General features: G+C 36.7%; 1 protein-coding gene across 2 annotated transcripts in view; it reads left to right on the forward strand.

The window, feature by feature from the left end:
* Positions 1–26,533, forward strand: part of LOC126282197 (RNA-binding protein 33-like) — a 225,594-nt gene that overhangs the window by 119,865 nt on the left and 79,196 nt on the right. For both annotated transcript variants that reach the window (XR_007551347.1, XM_049981730.1), the window contains exons 9-11: positions 10,938–11,189; positions 13,084–13,195; positions 13,563–13,723. Coding sequence is in view for 1 of the 2 variants with exons in the window: in XM_049981730.1 (XP_049837687.1) it covers positions 10,938–11,189; positions 13,084–13,195; positions 13,563–13,723 (525 nt within the window). In the remaining variant the exon portion in view is untranslated. The remainder of the gene's footprint in view (positions 1–10,937; positions 11,190–13,083; positions 13,196–13,562; positions 13,724–26,533) is intronic.

Here is a 26,533-nt window from a genome sequence, read left to right on the forward strand (position 1 = left end):
AGATTCAAGGGAGATGCAGTTCACTGATTGATTTTTTTAATGTAAAGTAATTATTGCTCTTTCTAACTTACAGCAACAAAGTTAGCAATTCTTGCAGTAAAAGCCTTAGAACCAAGAAATATTGTAGATTTTACGCACCGTAATGCTGCCAAACACAGCTGAGAGAGATTTTTCCACGTCAGTTGCTTTTTGTAATTGTCCTGTAACTGAGCCAACCAGTTGTTTTATGAGACTTATTGAATTTGTGCAATAACAGCATTAATCACTTGTAAGCATGAACACACAGACAATAGTTCTATGTTACCTAGGAAGATGAGTTTATTGACATTGTAAATTTTCTGAACAGTATTTTGTGTGCAGATTTAATTTTCGAAGTGATGAACCTACATTTATTTGTGGTAATTACTTAAGTGTTGTTCTAAATACATTGCCGTTGGACCAGAGGGAAGTGAAGAAAATTCTTCTCTGCATTTTGTGTACATTTGCATTCAACATCTGACATGCACACTGCCAACACTTAATAGGGCATTGACAGTAGTGAAATATAGCAACACCCCACCTCCATTGTGTCATTTGTTGTTATCTCATTGCAGTCTGTATTGTGAGAGCTATCATTATTCCAGTGTATGTTGGAGAGGGTCTTCTGGAAGATCTTATATGTGTCACATTATTTTATTTATTTAAAAAAGTGAGTGAATTAGATGCTAATGCAAGAAGTTATTAATGAAAAAAAAATCCATAGTAACAATGTGGGAAAAGATAGATTGTTACTTATTATAAAGAAGACACATTAAATTGCACACAGGCACAATTAAGACAGGTACACACAAACGTTCGGCCACCACAGCCTTCGTCAGAAAAAGAAACAGAAACACACACCATTCATTCACACAAGCAAGCACACTTCTCGCACACGACTGCCAAATCTATCAGCTCATACTAAATGTACCTAATCATAGATGTTGTTTCAGAGATTTCTACAGGTTTCTAGTGTCTGATAAGATGTCATCCTGATTTACAAATTTAATGCAAGCAGTGATACTCCACTGTAAACCTGCAAGGAAGCTCTTAGAAAAGAGTAATCCTTGCTAGAGGAAGAGGGCTATGACCGATGGACGAGTTGAAAGGTCTGAAATGGATTTGCATCCCATACATGCGTTTCTGGATACTGGTTTTAGGAAATTATTGCATGAAATTATCAGCACTGAGCAGTGTGGAAAGCTCAAACTGAAGACACTGTGAGGGATATTCGTAAAGTTTCAGTTATCAATTAAAAAAAAAAAAAAAAAATCAAACTGTGACCTTGGCATTTGATAATGCTGTCACTATTTCTCTGCATATCAACACTTCAGTGTGACATATTTTTTCCAACAATGAATGACTTGGTTGTAGAAGTCTACATTTCAGCTGTTCAGGAAATGTTTCATCTTGTCATCTTCAAAATAATGTCTCCATCATTCTGGAAATACCTGCCATGCAATGGTGTCTCCATCTGGTGAAAGACGAAGAAGTCGCTGGGTGCCATGCCATGAGAATACTGGAGGTATGAGGTAAAACTTGACAAGCAGCAGGTGTGAGTGTGGACTGTGCAGAATGATCTGAGATGAGATGGTGCTGTGCAACAAAAACAACCCTTTGGGAAGCTTTTTATCACAATTCATGTTGGCAGCTCTCCGTAACCTCATCAGGAGATTTCCATAGTATGCGTCTGCGACAGTTTGCCCCTTAAGAGCATTGTTACAAAACACACACCATCATTTTGACTGATGATTGTTGAGTCTTTGCCTCTTTGTCAGTGGTGAAACCACATGTAAGAATGCAAAGTCTTGCAGCAGTGACATCATGTAAAATGTTTTCAGATTTTCAGCCTTGTCAAGTGATTAAAATTACACGAACTTTCTGCCAAACGTTCCTTGGCCACTGTCAAGTGGTATAATTTGCCAGTGTGTTGCTATTATGCCCTTGTGTACATTAGCTGCCATCTGTGACATCACTGGTGCTGGAAGCATTGCCATATATTGGCATACGTTGACCTTGTGTTTGATGTGCCTTCAATTGTGCAATCGCTGGATACCATGCCGCGTGAGCTGCAGGCCACTGTCTTTATTAAGGGTGTTATCAACGAGTTTTATTCAATGGCTTCTTTAATTACAGTCCCATAAGCTGTTAGTGCAAGCCACAACAGAGGTTTTGTCAAATTTGATCTTGTGGCTGCTTTCTAAAAGAGCTGTTAAAGTTGATTTCTTGTGGTAGTACAGCCAATAATAGGGGTGAAACCACATGTTTCCTCTGCTTGCTGTGCTCCTTACACCCAGCACTCATCCATGGTGATTAGGCAGCATAAGTTATCTTAATTAGACTGTCACAGCAACATTCCCACTGCTGCCTCAGTTAGGCTTGTGGAAAACGTATGACTTATGGAATTGTGGAACCTGATGGGCAATGACCTATTTCACTTCTGAAATGTTGTGCAAGATGGAAACTGATCAATGACTGATTTTAAGTTTTTCCACTATTCCCTCAACTGTGATAAAGCAGGTCGTCAAACAACAGCCTCCTCCTCTGTTGTGATTCTCAGTTGTTTACAGAAACATTGTTGGTCGCTTCCTCCTTCATCATTCAGGCTTGTTTTATCTCATCAGAAGCATCTGTGTCACCTAACCACTGTTGCCACACATGTTCACTAACACAGGTTGTTTCGGCATTGTTCCCCTTCAAATGCAATAGCACAGTATTTCTTTTTGTAAGTGGGATGAGGAGCTAGTTTATTTGGTTCCTCTAGCAGTATGTGTTATGTGGGGATTTCAGTGTGTACCAAAACTGCAGTCATGTATCTGCGAACACAACAAAAATTAATTATGTAACTTTGTTTCATGGTGATAATTAAAACCTTATGACTACGACCTCAAACGTAGTTTTGCAATTGCTTGAGCTCTTGTAAGAGGCAGGACCAGAAAAATACAGACAGACATGTTTCCGATACGAAAGATGACATTGCAACACAAGGTGCATCTTAAATGTTTACCTGTAGATCATCAGTAATAATAAATGGCATACTCTTCTCTCTCTCTCTCTCTCTCTCTCTCTCTCTCTCTCTCTCTCTCTCTCTCTCTCTCTCTCTCTCTCGTCACCTGAACATACACAAAGAAAACTGCAACCAGTCACTTTTGAAGTACAGTATACTCATAATTATTTGGGGTAATGTGGGGTTGAAGATGCATGAACACTCAATGACATTAGAATCTGGATAGCCATCCAGATTAAGAATTAAGTTCTCCCTCTAAACCTAGATCTTCATGAAGAAATTTGCCATTTTAAGTACACATTGTGCCTGAAGCAATGACACCTCATGTCACTTTTGGCTAAACCATTGCAAAAGAGCAGCATCCAATTCATTAAATGTAGGTCTCTTCATGCTTTTTTGTGCAGATAGTCCAGAACTAGAATTTCATTTCCTGGGAAAATCTTGTATTTTCTGCTTATTCTTTTTAATGTCCTGAACAGTCTGCTTCGATTATAATCGGCATTTAGTTTTGCAACAGTTTCCTTTTCTCAAATCTTTCAGTTAATTCTAATTTTTGTCCTAATGTCAACACATTTCTTCACTTCTCTGTCATCTCTTTTACAAAGTTCTTTCAAATTGCTTCATTAACACTTATACACCAGACAACATCAGAAAATTTAGATTGTTTTCGATTTACGCAGGACAAGTTGGCAGCTAACAATGGAAACGATAATCTGTTGTCACACAACAGCCATTTAAATAATGTAAATGCCAGTTCTTGTCAAGTGATGGATTGTTGTTTATCACTGTTTCCTAGAGGCAAACATTACACACTTGTTTATACTTGAATGATCAGAAGTAAATTGTATTTGTTTATTTCCATGAGCTAGTTTTTGAGCTTTTGTAGAGCTCATCTTCCCTAATGGATAAGCTTAATCTCTGACTGCATGTTTCATGGCATTTGGGAGAGTAAGATCCATGTACAGATTACAAGAATTTTTTGGGATGTCACTAAAACAATTCACCGGAACATGGGAAATGTATTAAGAGAATTGAATGGATGACTGAAGTGTTGAAAGAATCCTGGGAAAGTGTTTTAGTCTGCAAAACATGTAAGGATGTAGAGGCTTATCTCACTAAGGGTAAGATAGATATTGCCTACAGGAAAATTAAAGAGACCTTTGGAGAAAAGAGACCTACTTGTATGAATATCAAGAGCTCAGATGGAAACCCAGTTCTAAGCAAAGAAGGGAAAGCAGAAAGGTGGAATGAGTATATAGAGGGTCTATCCAAGGGCGATTTACTTGAGTAAAATATTATGGAAATGGAAGAGGATGTAGTAGATGAAATGGGTATACGATACTGCGTGAAGAGTTTGACAGAGCACTGAAAGACCTGAGTCGAAACAAGGCCCCGGAAGTAGACAGCGTTCCACTGGAAGTCCTGACAAAACTCTACCATCTGGTGAGCAAGGTGTATGAGACAGGCAAAATACCCTCAGACATCAAGAAGAATATAATAATTCCAATCCCAAAGAAAGCAGGTGTTGACAGATGTGAAAATTACCGAACTATCAGTTTAATAAGTCACAGCTGCAAAATACTAATGCGAATTCTTTACAGACGAATGGAAAAACTAGTAGAAGCCAACCTCGGGGAAGATCAGTTTAGATTCCGTAGAAATGTTGGAACACATGAGGCAATACTGACCTTATGACTCATCTTAGAAAATAGATTGAGAAAAGGCAAACCTACATTTCTAGCATATGTAGACTTAGAGAAAGCTTTTGACAATGTTGACTGGAATACTCTCTTTCAAATTCTAAAGGTGGCAGGGGTAAAATACAGGGAGCGTAAGGCTATTTACAATTTGTACAGAAACCAGGTGGCAGTTATAAGTGTAGAGGGACATGAAAGAGAAGCAGTGGTTGGGAAGGGAGTAAGACAGGGTTGTAGCCTCCCCCGATGTTATTCAATCTGTATATTGAGCAAGCGGTAGAGGAAACAAAAGAAAAATTCGGAGTAGGTATTAAAATCCATGGAGAAGAAATAAAAACTTTAAGGTTCGCCGATGACATTGTAATTGTCAGAGACAGCAAAGGACTTGGAAGAGCAGTTGTATGGAATGGACAGAGTCTTGAAAGGAGGATATAAGATGAACATCAACAAAAGCAAAATGTGGATAATGGAATGTAGTCGAGTTAATTCGGGTGATGCTGAGGGAATTAGATTAGGAAATGAGACACTTAAAGTAGTAAAGGAGTTTTGCTATTTGGGGAGCAAAATAACTGATGATGGTCGAAGTGGAGAGTATATAAAATGTAGACTGGCAATGGCAAGGAAAGCATTTCTGAAGAAGAGAAATTTGTTAACATCGAGTATAGATTTAAGTGTCAGGAAGTAATTTCTGGAAGTATTTGTATTGAGTGTAGCCATGTATGGAAATGAAACGTGGATGATGAATAGTTTAGACAAAAAGAGAATAGAAGCTTCCAAAATGTGGTGCTACAGAAGAATGCTGAAGATTAGATGGGTAGATCACATAACTAATGAGGAGGTATTGAATAGAATTGGGGAGAAGAGGAGTTTGTGGCACAATTTGACAAGAAGACGTGACCGGTTGGGAGGACTGTTCTGAGGCATGAAGGGATCACAAATTTAGCATTGGAGGGCAGCGTGTAGGGTAAAAATCATAGAGAGAGACCAAGAGATAAATACACTAAGCAGATTCAGAAGGATAGAATAGCATGGAGAGCTGCATCAAACCAGTCTCAGCACTGAAGACCACAACAACAACAAAACATTTTGAGCTCTTTTCTAGCAGAAGGAATTCAGAGATGTGATGCTTTAATTGTTGTGCGTCAGTACAGGCTATATAGAAGTGTCGTTGAGAGATGGAGGGGAAACTGAAAGGAAACTTTTTCAAGTGAGGTGAAGTTGTTCTCGTGAAAATTTGGAGAATCGGTGCTCAAGAAACACTGCTTAGATTGTTTTGACCATAAGTATTAGGTAATAGAGAATGGAGCACATACCCAGGCATAAGAACAATTATTATTCCTTCATTCTGTATGAAGATGAAGGAACAGTATGAGGACAAAGATCTCACTGACAAAGTTCTTAGATCTGTTTCAAGATTAATAAAAAACTTCTCAATTGAGCAGAGTGCTCTGAAAGGTCTGTTCAATTCAGTTGCATTGTTAGGTGCTGTTCTTTTAAAACAGCGGCTGTTTCCAGGTCCATCAGTGGTATTCCATTGCAAGGCTGCTCCCTGACTATTGTGGGTGTTGGATCTAACACCTCTTTAAATTAAAGCCATGTCCCTGATGAGTCAATTTTCGTACTCAGTTTCAACTGCCTCTACTATGATACTCTTTCAGAAGCTGTGTATATATTTTTACTTGAGTCAAAGCATTGCCATGTGTATGTGCTATGTTCTGTGGATCCTGATATAACCCTATCTTGAGTAATAGTATTAGCCTCTGGTGAATTTTTTTTTTAGGAAAACGGGTATTGTACAAAGATTGAATAATTTTACATTATGTTAGGGGCATGCTGTAGGGGAATATTTTGGTTGACTCTGGTCTGTTTGACCAGTTGACTTGTCTGTGTGTGTTCAAGTATGTGGTACTGTCCCTCGTTTACACTCTGATTTCCAAAAATTAGAAGCATCTCAGTTGTGTTTGGAGCTCCATTTCAACTTTGCTTGTTAGATGAATCAAGTCCATGTAGCATCCTTTTTCGATGTTATTAAATAATAGTGCATATTGACTGCCTCTGGAAATTTTGTTATTCTGTTGAGCCTTAGGCAAGCTTAAAACTTGAAAATTATTTCACAGTCATTGACTTTGTTTTCAGTAAGTGTATTAGCAGACACACCTTTGAGTGTAAATGAAAAAGTATCACTTTCTTGTTAACAATAGAGATATATTTGATTATATCTCATATTTTGTGGGCACTGACCCGTATTTTTAAAACAGAAATCACTGATTTTGTACATATACAAACCAGTTTGTTTTTATACACTTTATACATGACCAAAGGGCAAAATTAAGTAGCACTTAAGAACTGCTTGTTTTTCTTGCTGTCTGTCCTTCAATTAAATCACAAATTCATTACTTCTTAGTGAGCACTACTTTGAGTTTTTGGAGTCATTATTGACTCTGGGGAAAGAATGATTGAATGTTTAGAGGAGCAAACTATTTCAGTAACTCATGTTGTTTGACTGATTTCAGCTATCTGTAAGTGAGAGTATAATGCTGGACGTCCTTTATTTATCTCCATGGTGGTGTAGGGTTTAAACCAATGTGCAGTGTGTTGCAAAACCAGAAGAACAAATAAAAATTAATAGCTTTTTATGGATACGTGGTACAAGGGAAAATACTGTTATATTTTCAGCAGATAGCAGCTGATTATTCAATTTGTTTTACAGTTTGCTATAAATGAAGGTTCTTCAGCATTTGCTCTCACTAAAAGTTTCTTAAGACTGTACTGTGCAGCTTGGTGGATGTCCTCCTATGCTGTTTAAATGTTATGCGCTAAGCTCTAAATTTTATGGTTTATGATTCATAAACAATAGGGAAATATTGTAAATACTAGTAAATTTATTTCAAATAAGTATTTATGTGCAAAACAGTTAAAGTAAAATTACCAAGTCTGTACTTTATAAAACAATGCTTGTGATTTAATGGTGCGCTGCTTGTTTTTCAAAAACTTTGTCAGTGTAAGAACTACGCACTAGGACAGCAGTTTTAAATATTATATACATTACCTCGTCACTAGCCCTTTGATGAGGCACCATATCATCCCTAAAATTAGGGTGAAATCTGGAATTTATGTTTACAACATATAACATTGTTCTGCTGTTTGTCTAGTTTCCACATGAATGTATAGGCAATAAAACATTTCTGTAGTTTGAAAAAATCAGAGCACTGTAGTTTCATTTTTATGGATATCTTCTAGCTGGCTGTGATGGATCTGCTTGCTTTAGCATGAACTTGCACTGAAATTTTCTGCATGGCTACTTGTATGTAAATATCAAAATATGTTGTAGCTATGGTTAAGACTGTGCTAAATAATTTTATCTCTGCCAGTAGCGTTGTCATTTATGTTATTAGGAAGAGAACCATATGTATTTGATGTTCTTCATTTTCCCAATATTAAGGATTATATGGAAGTCTTCCTATTTACCTGCGATAAGGGAAGTGGAAGGACATTTCAGATCAGACTAAGACATTAGCAAGGGTGGAAGCCTGAAAGACATCTTGGTATAAATAAAGTTACACAAAATGTAATTGGTTGCCAAGTAATTAGGAAATTTTCAATTGGATTTTGAAGAGCATTGGTAGGTATGAGAACAATGTGAAAGAACAGTGATTGTTGTTGTTGTTGTTGTTGGAATGGGAAGTAGACTGCATTAGTAGATGCTTTTAATCTAATGTGTCTGTTTTAGCCAAACCACTGTGGTACTTGTAAATGGTCACCTTATCTACATGCATGATACGAGTGAAGATATGTGGGGTGTCAGTAGTCCATAATAGTCCAATTAGCTCATACAATTACACTTCATGTTCTGGTATTGCCTTGTCTGTGGCCTATTATCAGTGCTGCTGCTTAAAAATGTTGGGTTACAATGTAACTATGCCTCTGTAATCATAACTCAAAGGACCCACATTACCATATCCTATTTGTGTGTGCGTGTGCATGTGTACACTCTGTATGTCAAGGTCATTGCATGCCTAAATTCTTACTACCTCTCAGTAAGAGGTAAGCAGGTTATGGCTTGTCCCAATTCCATCAGCAACATCTAGCCTTGCTTCATAACATGTGAACGTCTTAAGTAAAATCACTATCTCTTAACTCTGTGTGGTAGAGTGAGACAATAGACTTCCGTATTAGTAAATTTATTGAGATCTGAACAATAATAGTTTATCTTTCATTTCACCTCCATTCCCATTCTCCTATGTCTCATTGCTGCTGGTATGTCTGTTATACGTTTTACTTCCCTATCTTTTTGACAGGAATAGGCTGTATGGTAATAGTGTACTTGCACACCAGATTTAATTTTTATTCTTCATAGTAATGGAGAAGTCTCACCACACCTAAGTTTGGATTACCATAATAAACAACACTGCACAATTACAAATGATCAACATTCCACAATTTCATTTCTGACACAGCTTGTTTTGCAGAAAAGAGGTGGAATTTTGACAATGATGTGCTAAAAGTTATCTTTTTGCAACAGAACCCTATAAGGCTATCTTTGTCATATATTGTGCTAATATAGTTTGTAAACATTATGCTATTACTACTTCCTACTTATTTTGTGTGTGTGTAGGGCATTCAAATAAAGAATAGTGAATGTTTCATAAGCTCTTTTTTGTGCTCTTCAGTTTCACTTGACATGTAGAAAACATAAATTCCAGATTTTACAATAAAATATTATTTGGTATCAGAAACTAAAATTTATATTTCAGTGAAGAAAATGTCTAATATTCATTTCAAACTTAAGTCATTTCATTTATTGTTTGGACTATTTTCCCACTGCCACAGCACTTTTCTGCCAATTATACCAATAAATATGTATATATATGCTACAATGTTTACCAACACACAGCAGTGTCACTGCCACTGCCCTGTTATGATTTAGGCTGTATTTAATTTTCATATTTATTTTGTGCATGTAAAGTAATAGGTGTATCTTTAAACTAGGTGACAGTTGATGTTTGAAATACAATGCTACATGCAGTTTATTGATAAACTTTGAGCTCAAATGTAATATTTAAAAGAATCTTTCTAAGAGCCAGCTCTCAATTTTTGAAGTCCATAATTTGGCTTGTTGGATTTATTGTGCAGGTTTGTTTTGTAAATAATTTCTCTGTTACACATTCAATTTTTGTTGTTAGAAACAACCTCATACGCAAGGTAATCTTAGGTCAATAATGGAATAATACTTTAAAACTTAGAAATATTTAAATGATGAATATTCTCAGAACAAATAGATTTCTATTTATATTTGTAATTGTACACACATATTAGTGTTACAACTAAAAGTTTCATATGATAAATGAGTCCAGTAAACACTTCTACTGTGTGAAATTGATTTGACTTTGTGGAGCCATAATTGCTAAGCGAAAGCACGTGTTATTGCTTTGTTTTTCATGTTTGTGTTTATAAACTGTTTCTTTCTTTCCATTGCCTTCTGTGACCTATGTTATTGTAAGTTCTCATCAGTCAATCAGTATAGAAATGGCTGTACCAAAGGCAGTGGGAAAGTATGTCTCCAAACTTTTCAAAAGGATATATTTATAAAATATGTCATCATCACGCGTCCCAAGAGGAATCTCTTCCCCTTTTATTTTTTTTTTCAGCAATTTCTTAAGACAAAAATAGTGCATTTCTTTGGAAAACAGGAGTTTATATGTACTGATTGCATGTTCAAAGAATATGGTAAAAATATCTCCGAGGAGTAAATCAAATAATTGCTTACGCTCTTTTGTTTCACTCTTTGTGGTGCTTGGTTTATAGCAGGGGTTCCCAAACTTTTCCTCTGAAAGAACATTTTGATAATCCTGGTAATTTGATGGAACACCTTGTTTATTTTGAAGATTAACAGAATTTTTGATTGTGAGAAAAAATTGTTTTATTCTGTGATTACTTCCATTTACATCATAACTAATAACGCAGAAATCACAATAAAATTTTAAAAAAGTGAATTCTGCAGAACACAGTTTGGGAAACCCTGGTTTATAGAATCACTCACAAAATCAGAAATATTGGTTTGCACACATAATATAACTAATATGCAGATCAGTGCATATCAGTTCGTTTTCCAAGAATATGTCATAGTAACCGTTTGCATTGTTTTTGTCATGAGAATAAATGGAAGCGCAAACAGCAGTAAAAACGTGCAGGATCTCTTGCTGTACTGGTTGCAGGAGCAGCCTCCAACTCATGCCCCTGTACCAAGTGGGCCTGAACCATGGTTGAATCACAGCATGATGCAGCAGCCACCAGCTCATCACCAAATACCACCCCCACAGGCCCCCCCTGACAATTTTTTCTTGCCCCCACCACGGGATACTTTAATGTTTCCACCTCCACAGCAGCAGTTTCCTCCTTTCCAAGAACAGGGACCTCGGTTTCCACCTCCTGGCAATTTTATGCCACCACCTGATATGCACATCCAGGTAACTACATTTGAAGTTTTCTGTAGATATACTTGTTCTAAAATGTTGTACACACACACACACACACCTTGTTTCACATTTCTTTGAAATGCAGTAACTTGTTTGTTTTCATTTGTAAAACAGGTTTATTTCCTTACACCATCACTTCTATATTTTAATATAATCAGTTTCAAAAATATAATATGGAAAGATAAAAAAAAATTCTTACCAAGTGGCAGCTGGAAAAAGCACTTAAAAGATTAGTCTTTCCTTCTTTTACCATCCAGCGGGTCTCCCCTGACCTGAGGTTCTGTATGACTTTTCCATAACTCTTCCCCACCAGTCCTTTCCGTTCATCCCTCTCCCTTTCCCTTCAACCATTCTACCAGAAGAAGGACCCACTGGCTCGAAAAGCTTGTCGATTTCCACATCTTTTATGTGATTTCTCCTACTGCCACTTGGTGAGTAGATTTTGTGTCTTAACTACTATTTATGATTGTGTACTGAAGCACTAACCTTTTAGTATATTTGTCATGAGAAATTGTATTAACTGTGTACTTCTTGAATTAAAAAAGGATTTTAACAGCCTGTTTTGTAGGTAACAGTAATAGAAGTATCTTGAAGTAAGTGATATATCAATGAAAATAATCACCGTTTAAAAACATAAAGTCACAGGATAAAAAAAAAAAATTTCTCCTCAAATGTTGAGAGGATAAAATGTACAAAAAAGATGTGGAAAATGCAAATCAGTGGCTCCATCTGGCAGAAGGGTTGAAGGGAAAGGAAGAGGTCTGATGAGGTTTAAGAAATGGAAGAGTTATGGGAAAGTCACCCAAAACTGCTGGTCAGGAGAGGGCTACTAGATAGTACGAGAAGGAAATAATCTTATACTGTAAATTGAAGTAGAGTAACTCAAAGTAGAAAGTAAAAACTAGTTCTAACACTATTCAAGGCAGAAGATGTGTATATTCTTATGAGCCATGTGTAGAATAATATCTGAAGCTGAGTTAGATCTCATAAAAATTGAAATTGGTGTTTAGAACTCATAAATAGTTATTTTACAAGGAGAAAAATGAAGGGAAAAGCCCCAGCATCAGGAAACCCACAAACTACAGAAAGGGAATCAGGGGTAACAGATTTTGAAAATCTGCCACATTTTATGAACCAAAATCTTTTACTCATAATGCTTCACATCATTTAAGGAGATGCAAATATTTAAAAATTAAACCTAAATGTTATGTCTTAATAAAAGTCATGAAAACTTTAAATTGATTGAATTATTTTCTTGGAAGGAATGAGATTCCAAGAGTTGAGTTTATATTTTCTGTCAGATGATATTTGTAACATTTTTAATGTTTTGTTCTGTATAATTTTGATTATACTGATGAGCAGTTAAATTAGATTAAACTCCACTGTGAAAAGATTGCTGTTATTTTTGAAAATGGGGCAGTTTGCCATAGCACCATAACTTGCTTTCATCAGACCTTTTGTTGCCTACCCGCACTAACCTATCACATATGAATCATGGGAGAATGGTTTGATGAACATTCCACAGTAAAGCTGTTAATACAGTAGAAGCAGACATGTACACTTTGTACTATGCTTTGACCAATCTTTGTGGTCTGTAGGTAGCTTTTGACCAGGCACCAAGGAGTGCCTCTCCACAGCAATTTCAGTATCTTTTATAGTCCATATCACAGTGAGTCGTTGGTCCCATTAAAGCAAAAAGTTGGATGTGCACTACACATCAGTGGTAATAGCTACACAGTTTGGAACAGGTGAGGAACCTACTCTTTGATATGAGTAATAAGTAGTAGTTATTGTTACATATTCCAGTTTATTACTTTTATAGGCAAGTCTGTAAGTTAGTATCCATTTTCTGATTGTAGAAAATTTATACTATTTATTTTTATAGGGTGCATTTCGTGTTCCACCTCCTGGTCAAACCATGGGTCCTGGTGGACGATTTAGGCAGCCAGTGTCTAGATTTCAGAATATAAATATGAAGCGAAGGGTACATTATCAAGGTTAGTGAAAAATTTTATGATCCTTTCAAAATGGGTCATACCATATTAATTAACTGATTGTTCTCATTTAATTTTGTAAATAACCTCTAGCTTGGATGCACTACTGTGAAGGCAAATTTGCTGAAATGAAGTTTTGGGACAGATACAGTTTTAGTATTGAAGCATTCTCAATTACTGGCTGTGTCATTCCTAATGGTCTTGATATTATTAAAAATAATAATTACACTGTTAATTTGCTAATTGCAAGCAAAATTGTAATTTCTAAAAGTCCAAAAACTAAGTTTTTCTTGCAAGAGCAAATATAAATTTTCTGGTTGGAGATGTGAACAGGTATACAATATGAAATGTAACTGTGTTTCTGCAACAGGTCCACCTAATGGTCCTAAACGGATTGCTTCTCCAAAGCAACAAAATGTTGTTAGTTCTAGTCAGCATTCCCAACAACCAGAAACTTCAACACCTCAACAGCAGCCACCTGTGAAAGTTGTTCCTGTGAAGCGTCTGGACTCTACCCCCAGAAGAAAGAAGGTATTATAATCAGTTATATACTCGAGTATTAGTTGTGGATCCATGTTTTCTGAGTTATAGTCACTGATGCCATAATGTAGCATTTACTCTCATTTTTTCATCTTATTCCAGTTATTATACTGTTATTTGTTGTATGTGTTACTTTCTAAATTTGTGTACTACATGTGTCTTTGTATAGTTATTTGAGTGCAGTTACAGTGTGACTGCATGGTCTTTAAGTTTTCATGTCCTCAGTTGAGACTTTTCTGTCTGCTTGTTTCTTACCATAGTAATTTAAAATTTAATTATGATTCTTTCTGTGTATTCTCATTTTTCCCCTGAAGTGTCAATAAATGAGCTTGAAGAAACTTTGAGAGTGTGTAGAGTGGGCAAAACATTGCAATACATGCCCAATTTCACTCTCAAAGGGTAATTTGGCATTTTATGTTTAGGGGGAATATTTTTCAAACAATGATATATAAAAAATGTTTTTCATATAAAAGTTGAGATGTAGTTAAAGTTCTTGAGAACTGTCTAACTTTTGTAATAATTTGAAATTTTGCAAAATACCCCACTGCCATTAATTAATTTTGAAAACATAAATTAAAGAAGCTTTCAAGTCACATACACCCCTGTGTAACGAAGCTAGTTTCTGGAACACCATTTCTGGAAAATAAGCTGAGAGAGCATTTTCAACATACCCAATTAAAATATCTAAACTTTCATTGTTATTCTAATTATTTATTTTACTTATATTTGTTTTATGTTTTAAATTGTTATTTTTATGTTTCAATTTCATTATGTGTTTGTGTTTTTTTATTAGGTTACTGTTTCATGTAAGTGTATTTTTTAGTTGAAAATAATAAGTAACTCATTATTATGTAGAAAATAATTACAATAATGATAATCTGTAAGGAAATGCTTAAAACATATATATTTTTTTTTTTACATCATGCACCAAAAATGAAAGTTTTTATCAATAATATACATGATGGAAAAAACAGCATAAAACTAAATTTAGTAGGATTTCAATCTGTCACAGACAATCGTCTAAATATCATGATATGTATCAGACATATTTCAGTCCATTGATAGGTCTTGCTGAAGAGAATTGATTATGTACAAGTGACTGCAGCTTTAATAATTCAACAAAACCAGATTTGAAGGTAGTCTCACAAAGTTCTTCCAACATCGAAGCTGTCCTCCACAACTGTACCTCTGCCATCGTGCCATTTGGGATCACCAGTTGAAAAAGTTTATTGTCTGCAGGTATGGGTCTCTCAATAGTCCTTTCACATTGATCTCTGCAATGATCTAATAATAATAATAATAATACAAATTATGGATACAATATTACTGGAACATACCCACACAAAATCACACTTTTGCTATACATGGATGATCTAAAACTACTGGCAGCAACAAATCAACAACTCAACCAATTAGTAAAGATAACAGGAGTATTCAGCAATGATATAAATATGGCTTTTGGAACAGACAAATGTAAGAAAAATAGCATAGTCAAGGGAAAACACACTAAACAAGAAGATTACATATTGGATAGCCACAGCGACTGCATAGAAGCGATGGAAAAAAACAGATGCCTATAAATATCTAGGATACAGACAAAAAATAGGAATAGATAATACAAATATTAAAGAAGAACCAAAAGAAAAATATAGACAAAGACTAACAAAAATACTGAAAAGAGAATTGACAGCAAGAAACAAAACAAAAGCTATAAATACTTATGCTATACCAATATTGACCTACTCATTTGGAGTAGTGAAATGGAGTAACACAGACCTAGAAGCACTCAATACACTTACACGATCACAATGCCACAAATATAGAATACATCACATACATTCAGCAACAGAAAGATTCACATTAAGCAGAAAGGAAGGAGGAAGGGGATTTATCAACATAAAAAACCTACATTATGGACAGGTAGACAATTTAAGAAAATTCTTTCTAGAACGAGCAGAAACTAGCAAAATACACAAAGCAATCACTCATATAAATACATCGGCTACACCACTGCAATTTCATAACCACTTCTACAACCCTTTAAAACACATAACATCAACAGATATCAAGAAAGTAAATTGGAAAAAGAAAACACTTCATGGCAAGCACCCGTATCATCTAACACAGCCACACATCGATCAAGACGCATCCAACACATGGCTAAGAAAAGGCAATATGTACAGTGAGACAGAAGGATTCATGACTGCAATACAGGATCAAACAATAAACACCAGATATTACAGCAAGCATATTATTGAAGATCCCAATACCACAACAGATAAATGCAGACTTTGCAAACAACAAATAGAAACAGTAGATCACATCACAAGCGGATGTACAATACTAGCAAATACAGAATACCCCAGAAGACATGACAATGTAGCAAAAATAATACATCAACAGCTTGCCTTACAACATAAACTTGTAAAACAACACTTTACAACATACAAGTATGCACCACAAAATGTACTGGAGAATGATGAATACAAATTATACTGGAACAGAACCATTATAACAGATAAAACAACACCACATAACAAACCTGACATCAAACTCACCAATAAAAAGAAGAAATTAACACAACTAACCGAAATATCCATACCCAGTACAACAAATATACAAAAGAAAACAGGAGAAAAAATTGAAAAATACATCCAACTGGCTGAGGAAGTCAAGGGTATGTGGCATCAGGATAAAGTTGACATTATACCAATTATACTATCAACTACATTAGTCATACCACGCAATATCCACCAGTACATCAATGCAATACAGCTACATCCAAACTTATATATACAACTACAGAAATCCGTAATTATTGATACATGTTCAATTACCCGAAAGTTCCTAAATGCAATATAACATATACTGTACAGTTAAAAGGAAGTCACGCTTGATCAAGGTCCGCGTCACTTTCTACTTCTGACCAGACATAACGTCTGAGATAAGAAAGAAATAATAATGATACAGATATTTCTCCCTCGCTGGGAAAGAAAACATCTTTCAAATATCTTTTGACCTAATCAGACGTTTGTATATCAGATTTTGATGCTGGGACATTTGGTGCTTGGGAAAGAGATTCTCAGGCTAAACTCACTATTAGTTTCTTTTAAAGCTATGAAAAGGTGGGTGGTCTGTTTGTATGTGTGTGTTTGGGTGGGGGGTGGAGGGACATTTTTAGCATTGTACCAGAGGATGACAAACATCTGGTGATCCCAAAGGGCTCAGTGGCACACACACAGTCGCAGAATGTATACAGCTTTCGATGCTGGAAGAACATTGTGAGAAGATTCTCAGATCTAGTTTTGTTGAATGATAATGATGTCAATCTCCAAAAAATACAATCAAGCCGCAGTCACTAGTTCATAATGTATTCTGTTCGTAAAGGCTTACCAGTGGACTGCAGTATGCCTAATACAAATTCTATCCCTCTCCCTCCCCGCCCCAGACTCCTCCTTCCCCCCACCCAGTCGCCACTCCTATCATGCGCTGGTGCTGCTGCTCGCAGTGTAGTTTCAGCTCTCTGAGACAGATGTGTGTGCAAGTTGCGCTTGCGCACGCGTTTGTGTGTGTGTGTGTGTGTGTGTGTGTGTACTGCTGACAAAGGCCTTAATGGCCAAAAGCTATGATTGTGTGAATCTTTTTATTGTTCCTATCGTGGCTCAGCATTTCAGCTATATGGTGAATAGCAACTTTCCTTCTCTCGTATTGTTACATTCCATCCTGGATTTTCCATTGTTTGGTTAATACAAATCAGGGTATTTAGAGGATCACCTGTGACAATTTGAAATCCTGCTTAATTTTCTTTTCTGTTGTCTTCTCCATTGTGTACGTTATGTGAAGAAATTTCATTTATTTTATGTGCATGGTGTGAAAAAAGTTTTGTTTGCTACATTTCCTTACAGATTATCATTATTGCAATTATTTTCTATCATAATAAAAAATGAGTTACTTATGCTTTTTGATCACAAAACAGTTAACTAAAAAAAGAAAAACATGTATGTTAAACCTAAAATAACAATTTAAACATAAAACAAATATAGGTAAAATAAATAATTATAATAGTAAGGAATTTTCACATATTTTACTTAGTTATATTGAAAACACACTGCCAGCACATTGTGCAGCTTATTTTCCAGAAATAGTATTTCAGAAATCAGCTTTGGTACTCGGGGATGTTTGTGACTTAAAATCTTCTTTCATTTCTGTTTTGACAAAAGTTTTCATTTTTCAAAATTAATTAATAGTAGTGGGGTGAAGTGTTTAGCAAAATTTCATGTTGTTACAAAAGTTGATCATACAGTTTTCAAGAACACTGACTACATATCACCTTTTACAAGAAAAAGATTTTTTATATATCATCATTTTAAAAATATTCTCTCTAAACCTAAAATGCTAAATTAGCTTTTGAGGTGTGTTTCAGCCCCTGACAATGAAACTGGGCACCCAAGAAAAATAAAATATTTACAGTATTACATTATTTAGCCTCCTCTACACAAATGTCAAGTATCACGAATACCATGTTTTGACACTTTGAAATGTTCCCTTGTCGAATGTAAGAAGCATCCAACAGGAACCTTTATCAATGTGTGCTTTATTAAGACAAAAAGTGGAAAGTTCTTTGGTGCAGCCACATACTTTTCTCTGGGTGTCAGGAATTATTTATGTATTGTCTAAAACTGCTATCCTGTGAGCTAGTTTCCATTTGTGCAAAGATAGTCTGAAAATTTTCCGACCTCAACAAGAAAATATCAGTACTTCTCAACAAAAGTTGGGGAATTTATATGTGTATATCTAGTAACATACTCACCAAAATTTCAGACATTTTCGATATGCATTTGTTGTTTGACAGTTGCTTTAGTGAGTTGGTGTTCGTGCTTTCGTGAAAATGGACAAAACCAAATATCAAGTTGTAATTGGAATTTTGTTTTTGAAAGTCACCACAACAATGTAAATTAAACACAAGTTTGACACTGTTTACAGGGACTCTGCACCGTTATTTACTATAGTGAAATTTTGGGCAGCTGAATTTAAATGTGTTCATACTAGCTTGGGTGACAATGAACATTCGCATTGGCCAAAAACTGCAATCACTAATGAGAACATTGCTCAAGTTTGCCAGATGGTTGTAGAGAACTGTCGAGTTAAACTGTGTGTGTGTGTGTGTGTGTGTGTGTGTGTGTGTGTGTGTGTGTGTGTGTGTGAGTGAGTGAGAGGAGAGGAGAGGCACAACCAAAAAAAGTTTTACACATTTTGCTTTTGTCCAAGGCCTTCTTCACAAAAGAAAACATACACATTCACAGAAGCAAGCACTCCTCAAGCACACATGACCGCTATCTCCAGCCACTCGAGCCAGACTACTGGTTTGAGTGGCCGAAAATAGCAGTCATGTATCCATGAGGTGTGGTTGCTTGTGTGAATGTGTGTGTTTCCTTTTCTGAAAAAAGGCTTTGACTGAAAGCTGGCTAAATGTGTAGCAGTTTTTTTGTGCCTGTCTGCAACTCAGTGTGTCATCTTTACAGTGAGTAGCAATCTGTCCTTTTCAATATTTTTGATATTCCAACCATATCTTTCCATTGTTTAAAGAACATGTTTATCATGTGTTGACTGAAAATTTAGGGATGAGTAAGCTGACCACATGCTAGGTGCCAAGATTGCTCACTCTGTGCTGTCTGACATTTCAGCAGTTGACATGGTGAAAATTCCACGAATTGTGGGTTCAACAGCTTGATCACCCTCCTTACTTACCAGATCTAGTCCCAGGCAACATTTTTTGTTCCCTCGGCTAAAATTTGAGCTCAGAGGACAGAAATTTTTGTTGATTGAAGAGGCCATCTCCATTGCAAACAACTGTTTTGCAGAGAAATACACTAACTATTATGTGGCAATGGAAAATCCAGCATGGAATGTAACAGTATTACGAAAAACATAGTTGCTATTCACTGTATAGCAGAGAGACTGAGTTGCAGATAGGCACAACAAAAAAGACTGTCAGAAAATGGTCAGAACTTTTCAGACTACCCTCATATGATGGTGTTGTTAGTATTGTCTCTCCTGAAGGTGTAAATTAATTTACAAACTTCATTGTATTCTTTCCACTTTGGCGAAAATTGTGCTAAAATGGTACCATAATTGTTTGTAGTATTAAGAGCTTTGAAAAACAGTTTGTTAAAAAACATGTTCAAATCAGTGTTTCACATCTCACACTGTCTGTCCTATTAATATGCCTTGACTTGTGTGTATATATTGTAATTAGTCTTCCCAGTCTCCATCTGTAATTCCCTGATAATCAACAGGACATTAAACCGTAATTTCCCTTTCTTACTTACCCCAGTCTTCCTCTGATGACCTTCCCAGTTTGCACCAAAATGATATTCTACAAATCCCATATCACACACCACATATCCCTATCCTTCGAGAAAGTTTTGAGAAAGAAACGTGGGTTAGTAAGAACAGAAAATCCTGTCTCATCATCTGTTCAATAACCCAGTCATGAAGAAGAACCTTCAGGGATGTGGAATAAGTCATGTTATACATTGTATCAAAAGGAAAATCTACTTGCAGAAACTATTGAATCACAAGAGAACAAAATGGATGACTACTACTTACATTGAGAAGGCAAAATTCCAGTAGTACTGATAGCTACATATAAAAGTACAAAAATTATACTAGCTTTTGGAGCTATTAGTTCCTTATTCAAGGAAGAAAGAGGAAAGTTTGGGGAAGGAGAAGCATGTAACTCAGATCCCCAAATTGAGAAGGGGTTCCACTTGTTTCCGAGGCAACTGACAACAGAGTGAAGGGCAAGACATAAAAGAGATTGTAGGTCAAGTATAATACGTTGGTAAGCATTTCCAACCAATACCGTGTATTGATGAAGAAGTTTTATTATGCATATTTGGCCATTGTACTTATGAAAACCAGTTCTTATAGGGCTCACATTTGTTTAATGAAGTACAATTGGATTTGTAAATAAATTATCAGTTGCTTCTAGTCTTGTGAATGTTGCTGTTGTGAACAAGTCAAAGGTGGACACTAGTAACTCTAGATACCATTGATAAGTGCTATCCAATATGAAATCAGTATCAAAATTGCCACATTAGCATGTTACCGTATTTTACACTGATAATATTTGTAAAACTGACTTGTTCCGCATCAAAGCAAGAGGTCGCAAGTATGAGCCATGAAGCATGCAATTAACTACGTGTCTTGTATGATTTGAAGTCTGTCTATGAAGCACAATTCCCAAAAAGCTATTCAGTGCAGTTTACTATGGTCTGGGTCTTTATTCCACATTTTGTAAATATTCCCACTCTCTCCTTGTACACTATCTGATCAAATGTATCCGTACAGCCTTACCGCTAGATGTCATGAGAAGCAGAGCCATCAATGAGGAAGAGGCAGGGAGTATTGTGGTGTCAGTAGAGAAGCAGTAACAATAGTGTGTGTCGGCAAAGATAGCTCAGTGATTTTGAATGTGGACTAATCTGTCACCTGAGTAACAAACCCACTAAAGCTGCCAAAGTTGACTCTTGGTGATGTGATTTAGAAGTGGAAATGTGTGGGAGCAACCACAGCTAAACTGAGACGGGAGTAACCACAGCTAAACTGAGACCAGGCAGACCTCGTGTACTGACGGACAGGGACCATTGAGCATCATGGAGAGTGGTTGTAAAAAAAATCACATGAAATCAGTGAAAGGAATAACTCATGAGTTTCAAAGTGCTACAAGCTGTCCAGCTAGCACAATGACTATCCTGAGGGAGACAAAAAGAATGGGATCCAGTGATTGAACAATTCCTCATAAGCCACACATTTCTGTAGCCAATGCTGGGAAATGCTTCGGATGTTGCAAAGAGTTATGCCACTAGACAGTAGATGACTGGAAATGAGTTATTTGGAGTGATGAATCATGCTACACACTGTGGCAGTCAAATGGACAGGTGTTGGTTAGGCAAATGCCTGGTAAATGCTACATGCCATCAGGTGTCGAGCTAACATTGAAGTAAGGGGGAGGTGGTATTAGGTTTGGGGTCTCTTTCATGGTTAAAATGTTGTTCCTTTGTTGTGCTTAGGAAAATGCTAAATGCGGAAGAATAGGAACACATTTTACAGCTTTGTGTACGATAGAGAAACAGTTTGGAGATGATGATTGTATCAGCATGGCAGTGCACACTGTCAGAAAACAGCATCTGTGAGGCAATGATTTGTGGATAATAACACTCCTGAGATGGACTGGTTTGCCAAAAGTCCCAACCTAAACCCAGTAGAATACCTTTGGAATGAGTTACAGTGTGTTAACTTTGCTCCACACCTGTTTCCAACATTGCTTTGGTTTCAGCTCTTTAGGAAGAATGTGCTGCCATTCCTCCACAGACATTCAGACACCTCATGGAAAGTGTTCATTGCAGAGTTCAAGGTGTTGGAAGTATGAAGGGTGGACACACTTATTATTGTCATCTAATAGGTGTCCAGATACCTTTGACGAGATAATTTATTGTGGATGCTATATTGTAATACTAGTTTGTATCCTTCCAAATGCATCTGCTCAATTTTCGTGGCTAAGAAATAATGTTATGTTATATTATGAGTATCATATATGTGAAAATACTTGAGAATTTTAATCTTTGTCCTTTGTACTGACCAAGTGCCAGTTTTTAGTATTCCCACTGATTTATTTTACTGTGTGTATAGTTGTTCTACAGCTTTATCCTTCAGAAATTAATTATACAAGTAGACTTTTCATGGGTGGTTCAACCAAGTGAGGGGTGATGCATCACTCACACTTATTTGTGATTTCTCCATCCTGTTGAGTGACTTCTTCAGAACCTCTGCATATTGGGAAAGAGACATTTTGACATGTTCATGATGAAAACATCTGCTACTGTTGTACAGTTATTTGTTGTTTGAAGTCAACTGACAGTTCTCCTACAAGTTTTCAGTCACCCAGCCCCATCTTTAGGTATTCCTACAAATAGCAGGACAAAGTGTCCATGTCAAAGCTAACTCACAAGCAATACATCTCCCGTACATAGCTTATCAGATTCAGTACCCACATATGCCCACGAGAAAAGCACCTTTAACCTGTAACTTATAGATGCACCTGAAGACTGGCCTGGTTCCCTAAAACCTGGTAATGTAAAGATTTCATTCTACAAATGTTTTCATTATGAACATTACATAGAACAGCTGTGAGTCTCGCCAGGAAAAATTTATGACATGCAGACATCATGTGCCACTAAACTACATTGACAAATAACTGTATTTCATATTCTGTACCTGCTCTGTGAGCTCGTAAAACCATGTATCAGGATCAGGCAAGGCTACAGTCATATTGAAGACCTATCCACTATCTTGTAAATTAAAAATAATGCACCACTCTCCCAATTTCTGTTTGTCTTGCAGCATTTAAGAAGAGTATGTGAATTCTCAGAGAAATCATCCTGCTATTTTCTAGATCTACATATGCATGCAAACTGAACCACATAGTAACAAACGTGTGGTATTATAAGTGAAATTTCTAAAGCAGGAAATGCTACTATTGTCATACATGTTTATTGACATCCTGTGTTGAACAGATCCTCACTTTCTTTGCAGTTCATTCAACAGATGAAAAAGGCTTCCTAACTTTGTAATTACAGGAAACAAAAGAGAAGATTAGATAGTCTCCCTTCCTTCTCATATAGGGTAGGCCCCTCTTAGCCTAAGTTCTGGGTTATTTGTCTCACGTTTCCATTTTATGCAAGCAGTTCCTTCTCTCCACTTTGCAGAAGGAACATAAATTTCTGAAAGTTAAGAGTGCTATATCTCTCTTCGTTTATGTTGGCTGCATTGGAAAGTAGCGTAGTGGTTAGCACACTGGACTCTCATTTGGGAAGAAAGTGGTTCAAATCCACAGCCATCCAAATTTAGTTTTTCTATGATTTCTCTAAGCAAATGCTGGTGGTTCCTTTGGAAAGAATGTCAGTGATATTCTTCTCCATCCTTCCTCCAGTCTGAGCTTATGTTCCATTCTTAGTGATTTTATCATCAGCAGGACATATATACCATATTCTTTCTTCTTGTATTGACTACATTGCAGAGTAATACTGGCTCTCAACATATATGCCACCTTCTGACTTTTCCTTTTTATACAATGAACACTTTTTTTTTTCTTTTTAGCACATATAAAGGACTTAAATGTTTACCCACCATTTAAATAAATCTTCCTACTTAATTAAAAAATACTCACTCATTTGTTTCTCTTCAAGTCTGTGTTTTTGAAAGTAGTATATTTCTGTGGAAGATTTGTATTCTGATGTCATATGTAGGTGATAACTTTCACACGATTTTAGCATTGAAGTGGGCAAAGGTAATAACTAAATGTATGGTGGAAACAATGAAGAAATGGAAAGGCACATAAAGAAAAATGGAACATGGTAACTTGTAATATGATCTTGTGCCAACACACGCAGTTAAATGGTCTTGGTGCTCTAGCCCAACTAGGCTGAGGGGCTTTTTCCCATGGGTGCAGTTGATGTGAGCAAGAAAGTGAACTGTGAAAATATTTCCCCTCCCTCTCAAAGTGATATTCTGCTGTCCAACCAAGCTATGAAATGACCTGATCAGTCCGCGAGTCCCTTCTGCTTTCTGCGTGAACCTCACTTGTGAAAATATAGCCCTGCTTCTCTTTGATACATCTCTCTAACACATCATATTTCTGTCTAATCACTGACGCATGTTCTGGCTGACGAAAGACAGGATATCTTGTGAAAGCAGCCCTATGTTGTAGTAACCACACTGCAGCTTCTGCACTGCTTCTTGTGTGGGTACCTCCATAAATCAAGAATTCGTTTGTTTAGATATTATCATGATTTGCTGTGTTCACAGTACCTTGTGCAGTGTTCCCAGGCTACTACTCGAACACCGTACAGCTCTGATAAGTGCTGACACTGCCCATGCTAGTTAAGCATTGTCAAATCTAGCGTGTATCATGGTTGAACAATATTATTAAAAGGAAAGTTGCTACTCACCATATAGCGAAGATGCTGAGTCACAGATGGGCACAACAAAAAGACCATCACAAATAAAGCTTTCAGCCACTAAGGCCTTCATCAAAAATACCGTATTTAATCGAATCTAAGCCGCACTTTTTTTCCGTTTTTTGTAACCCAAAAAACCGCAAGCGGCTTAGAATCGAGTGCAAAGCAAGCGGAAGTTCTTAAAAATGTCGGTGGGTGCCACCACAACTTAGTTCTGCCGCCGAATATATGTAGCGCTACACAGGCATGCTTTGTAGGCACAAAGATAAATACTGACGCCAAAACCTCTGCGTCAGTAAATAAATTTTAAAAAAAACGTGGAAGACAAGCTTTTTTTCTCCGCGCTGAGTTTCGACCACTGCATTTTTATACATTATCCAACAAAGTAAATACAAATTCCGTATTGTTCATCTTCGAATGTAGCAGCATTTCAATGTACTACGAAAACCCGGCTGGCAAGAATGTTTAGGAGGTTTGTCAATATGGCCAACTCTACGTTCTGAATTTTTTTCCTATCTGTAAGAGGAGATGGTTGCTAATAGGAACTTTTATAAATTGTGAATCACATGCAGTATTCTCGTCACCATAAGAATAATACGAATATAAACATTTTGGCATGTATTGTTTAGTGTTTGCTGCTATCTCATTTAAATCCTGTCTGTGTAATAAACCACAAAACTAGAGTGAGACAACAGCAAACGCGGAAGAATATACATACAATGTCATGTTTATATTCGTATTATTCTTATGCGAAACTGTGATACAGTCAGAAATGAAGCGAGGCAATTGACTAGATTTTTAAATCTAAGACGATTCTAATTTCTGTGCAGAATGTAATGTACTAAAGAGGAGCCTACAAAGATTTTGAAACGGAGAAAAATTTTTGCTAAGCTCTCGTTCAGAACATCTTCTATCATACGCAGTCTATTATTTGGATCTTGTTGGTCATTATCAAAGAAAGCAGCAGTGTAAGTAACAACAAGTAGCAGTCTCTTGCCATTGTTTCGCTAATGAGACTATTCCTCTCTCTCTCTCTCTCTCTCTCTCTCTCTCTCTCTTTCTCTCTCTCTCTCTCTCTCTCCCCCCCCCCCCCTCTTTTTTTTTTAAAGCGGCAGTAGCACGCACAAAAGCAAGCCATGCCGCATCGTCGTCAGGCCGTAAACACGCAGTATCAGAGTATGACAAAACAATGCATGACACAGTACAGTAATGCATTTTCAGCGGTAGAGTGATGTAAACACCTATAGCAAAGAAAACTGCGCTTATCAGTTCAAAGAAAAATAAGCAATCAGTTCAAACCAGACGAAGCACGTGGAAAAGGAAGGGTACCCGTATAAATACGGACGGAGCGCCTGACACATAGCAATGGCTACCTGTAAAGCTTAACTGCTAAGCTTAAGACTCGAACCAAACTACTGTAGCTGTATCGTCATTCATTTCTACCTAAATTGTCTCATATTACAGTGGACCAACTTTGTTTCGATTTGGAGATGCGGCCTAAAACTTTTCTCTCCTCTTGAATTTCGAGTCTCATATTTCAGGCGCGGCTTAGATTCGGGAATTTTTTTTCCTTGATTTCGAGTCTCATTTTTCAGGTGCGGCTTAGACTCGAGTAAATACGGTAGCAACCCCCTCCCCCCACACACACGCGCGACTCCAGTCTCAGGCAATGGGGTGGCTCCTGGTTTCTGTGGGTCTGTGTATGGTCTATTTTTGACGTGGGCCTTACTGGCCAAAAGCTTTATTTGTGACAGTCTTTTGTTGTGCCTATCTGCGACTC

The sequence above is a fragment of the Schistocerca gregaria genome, chromosome 7 (genome assembly GCF_023897955.1).
Source record: "Schistocerca gregaria isolate iqSchGreg1 chromosome 7, iqSchGreg1.2, whole genome shotgun sequence".
NCBI classification, from domain to species: domain Eukaryota; kingdom Metazoa; phylum Arthropoda; class Insecta; order Orthoptera; family Acrididae; genus Schistocerca; species Schistocerca gregaria.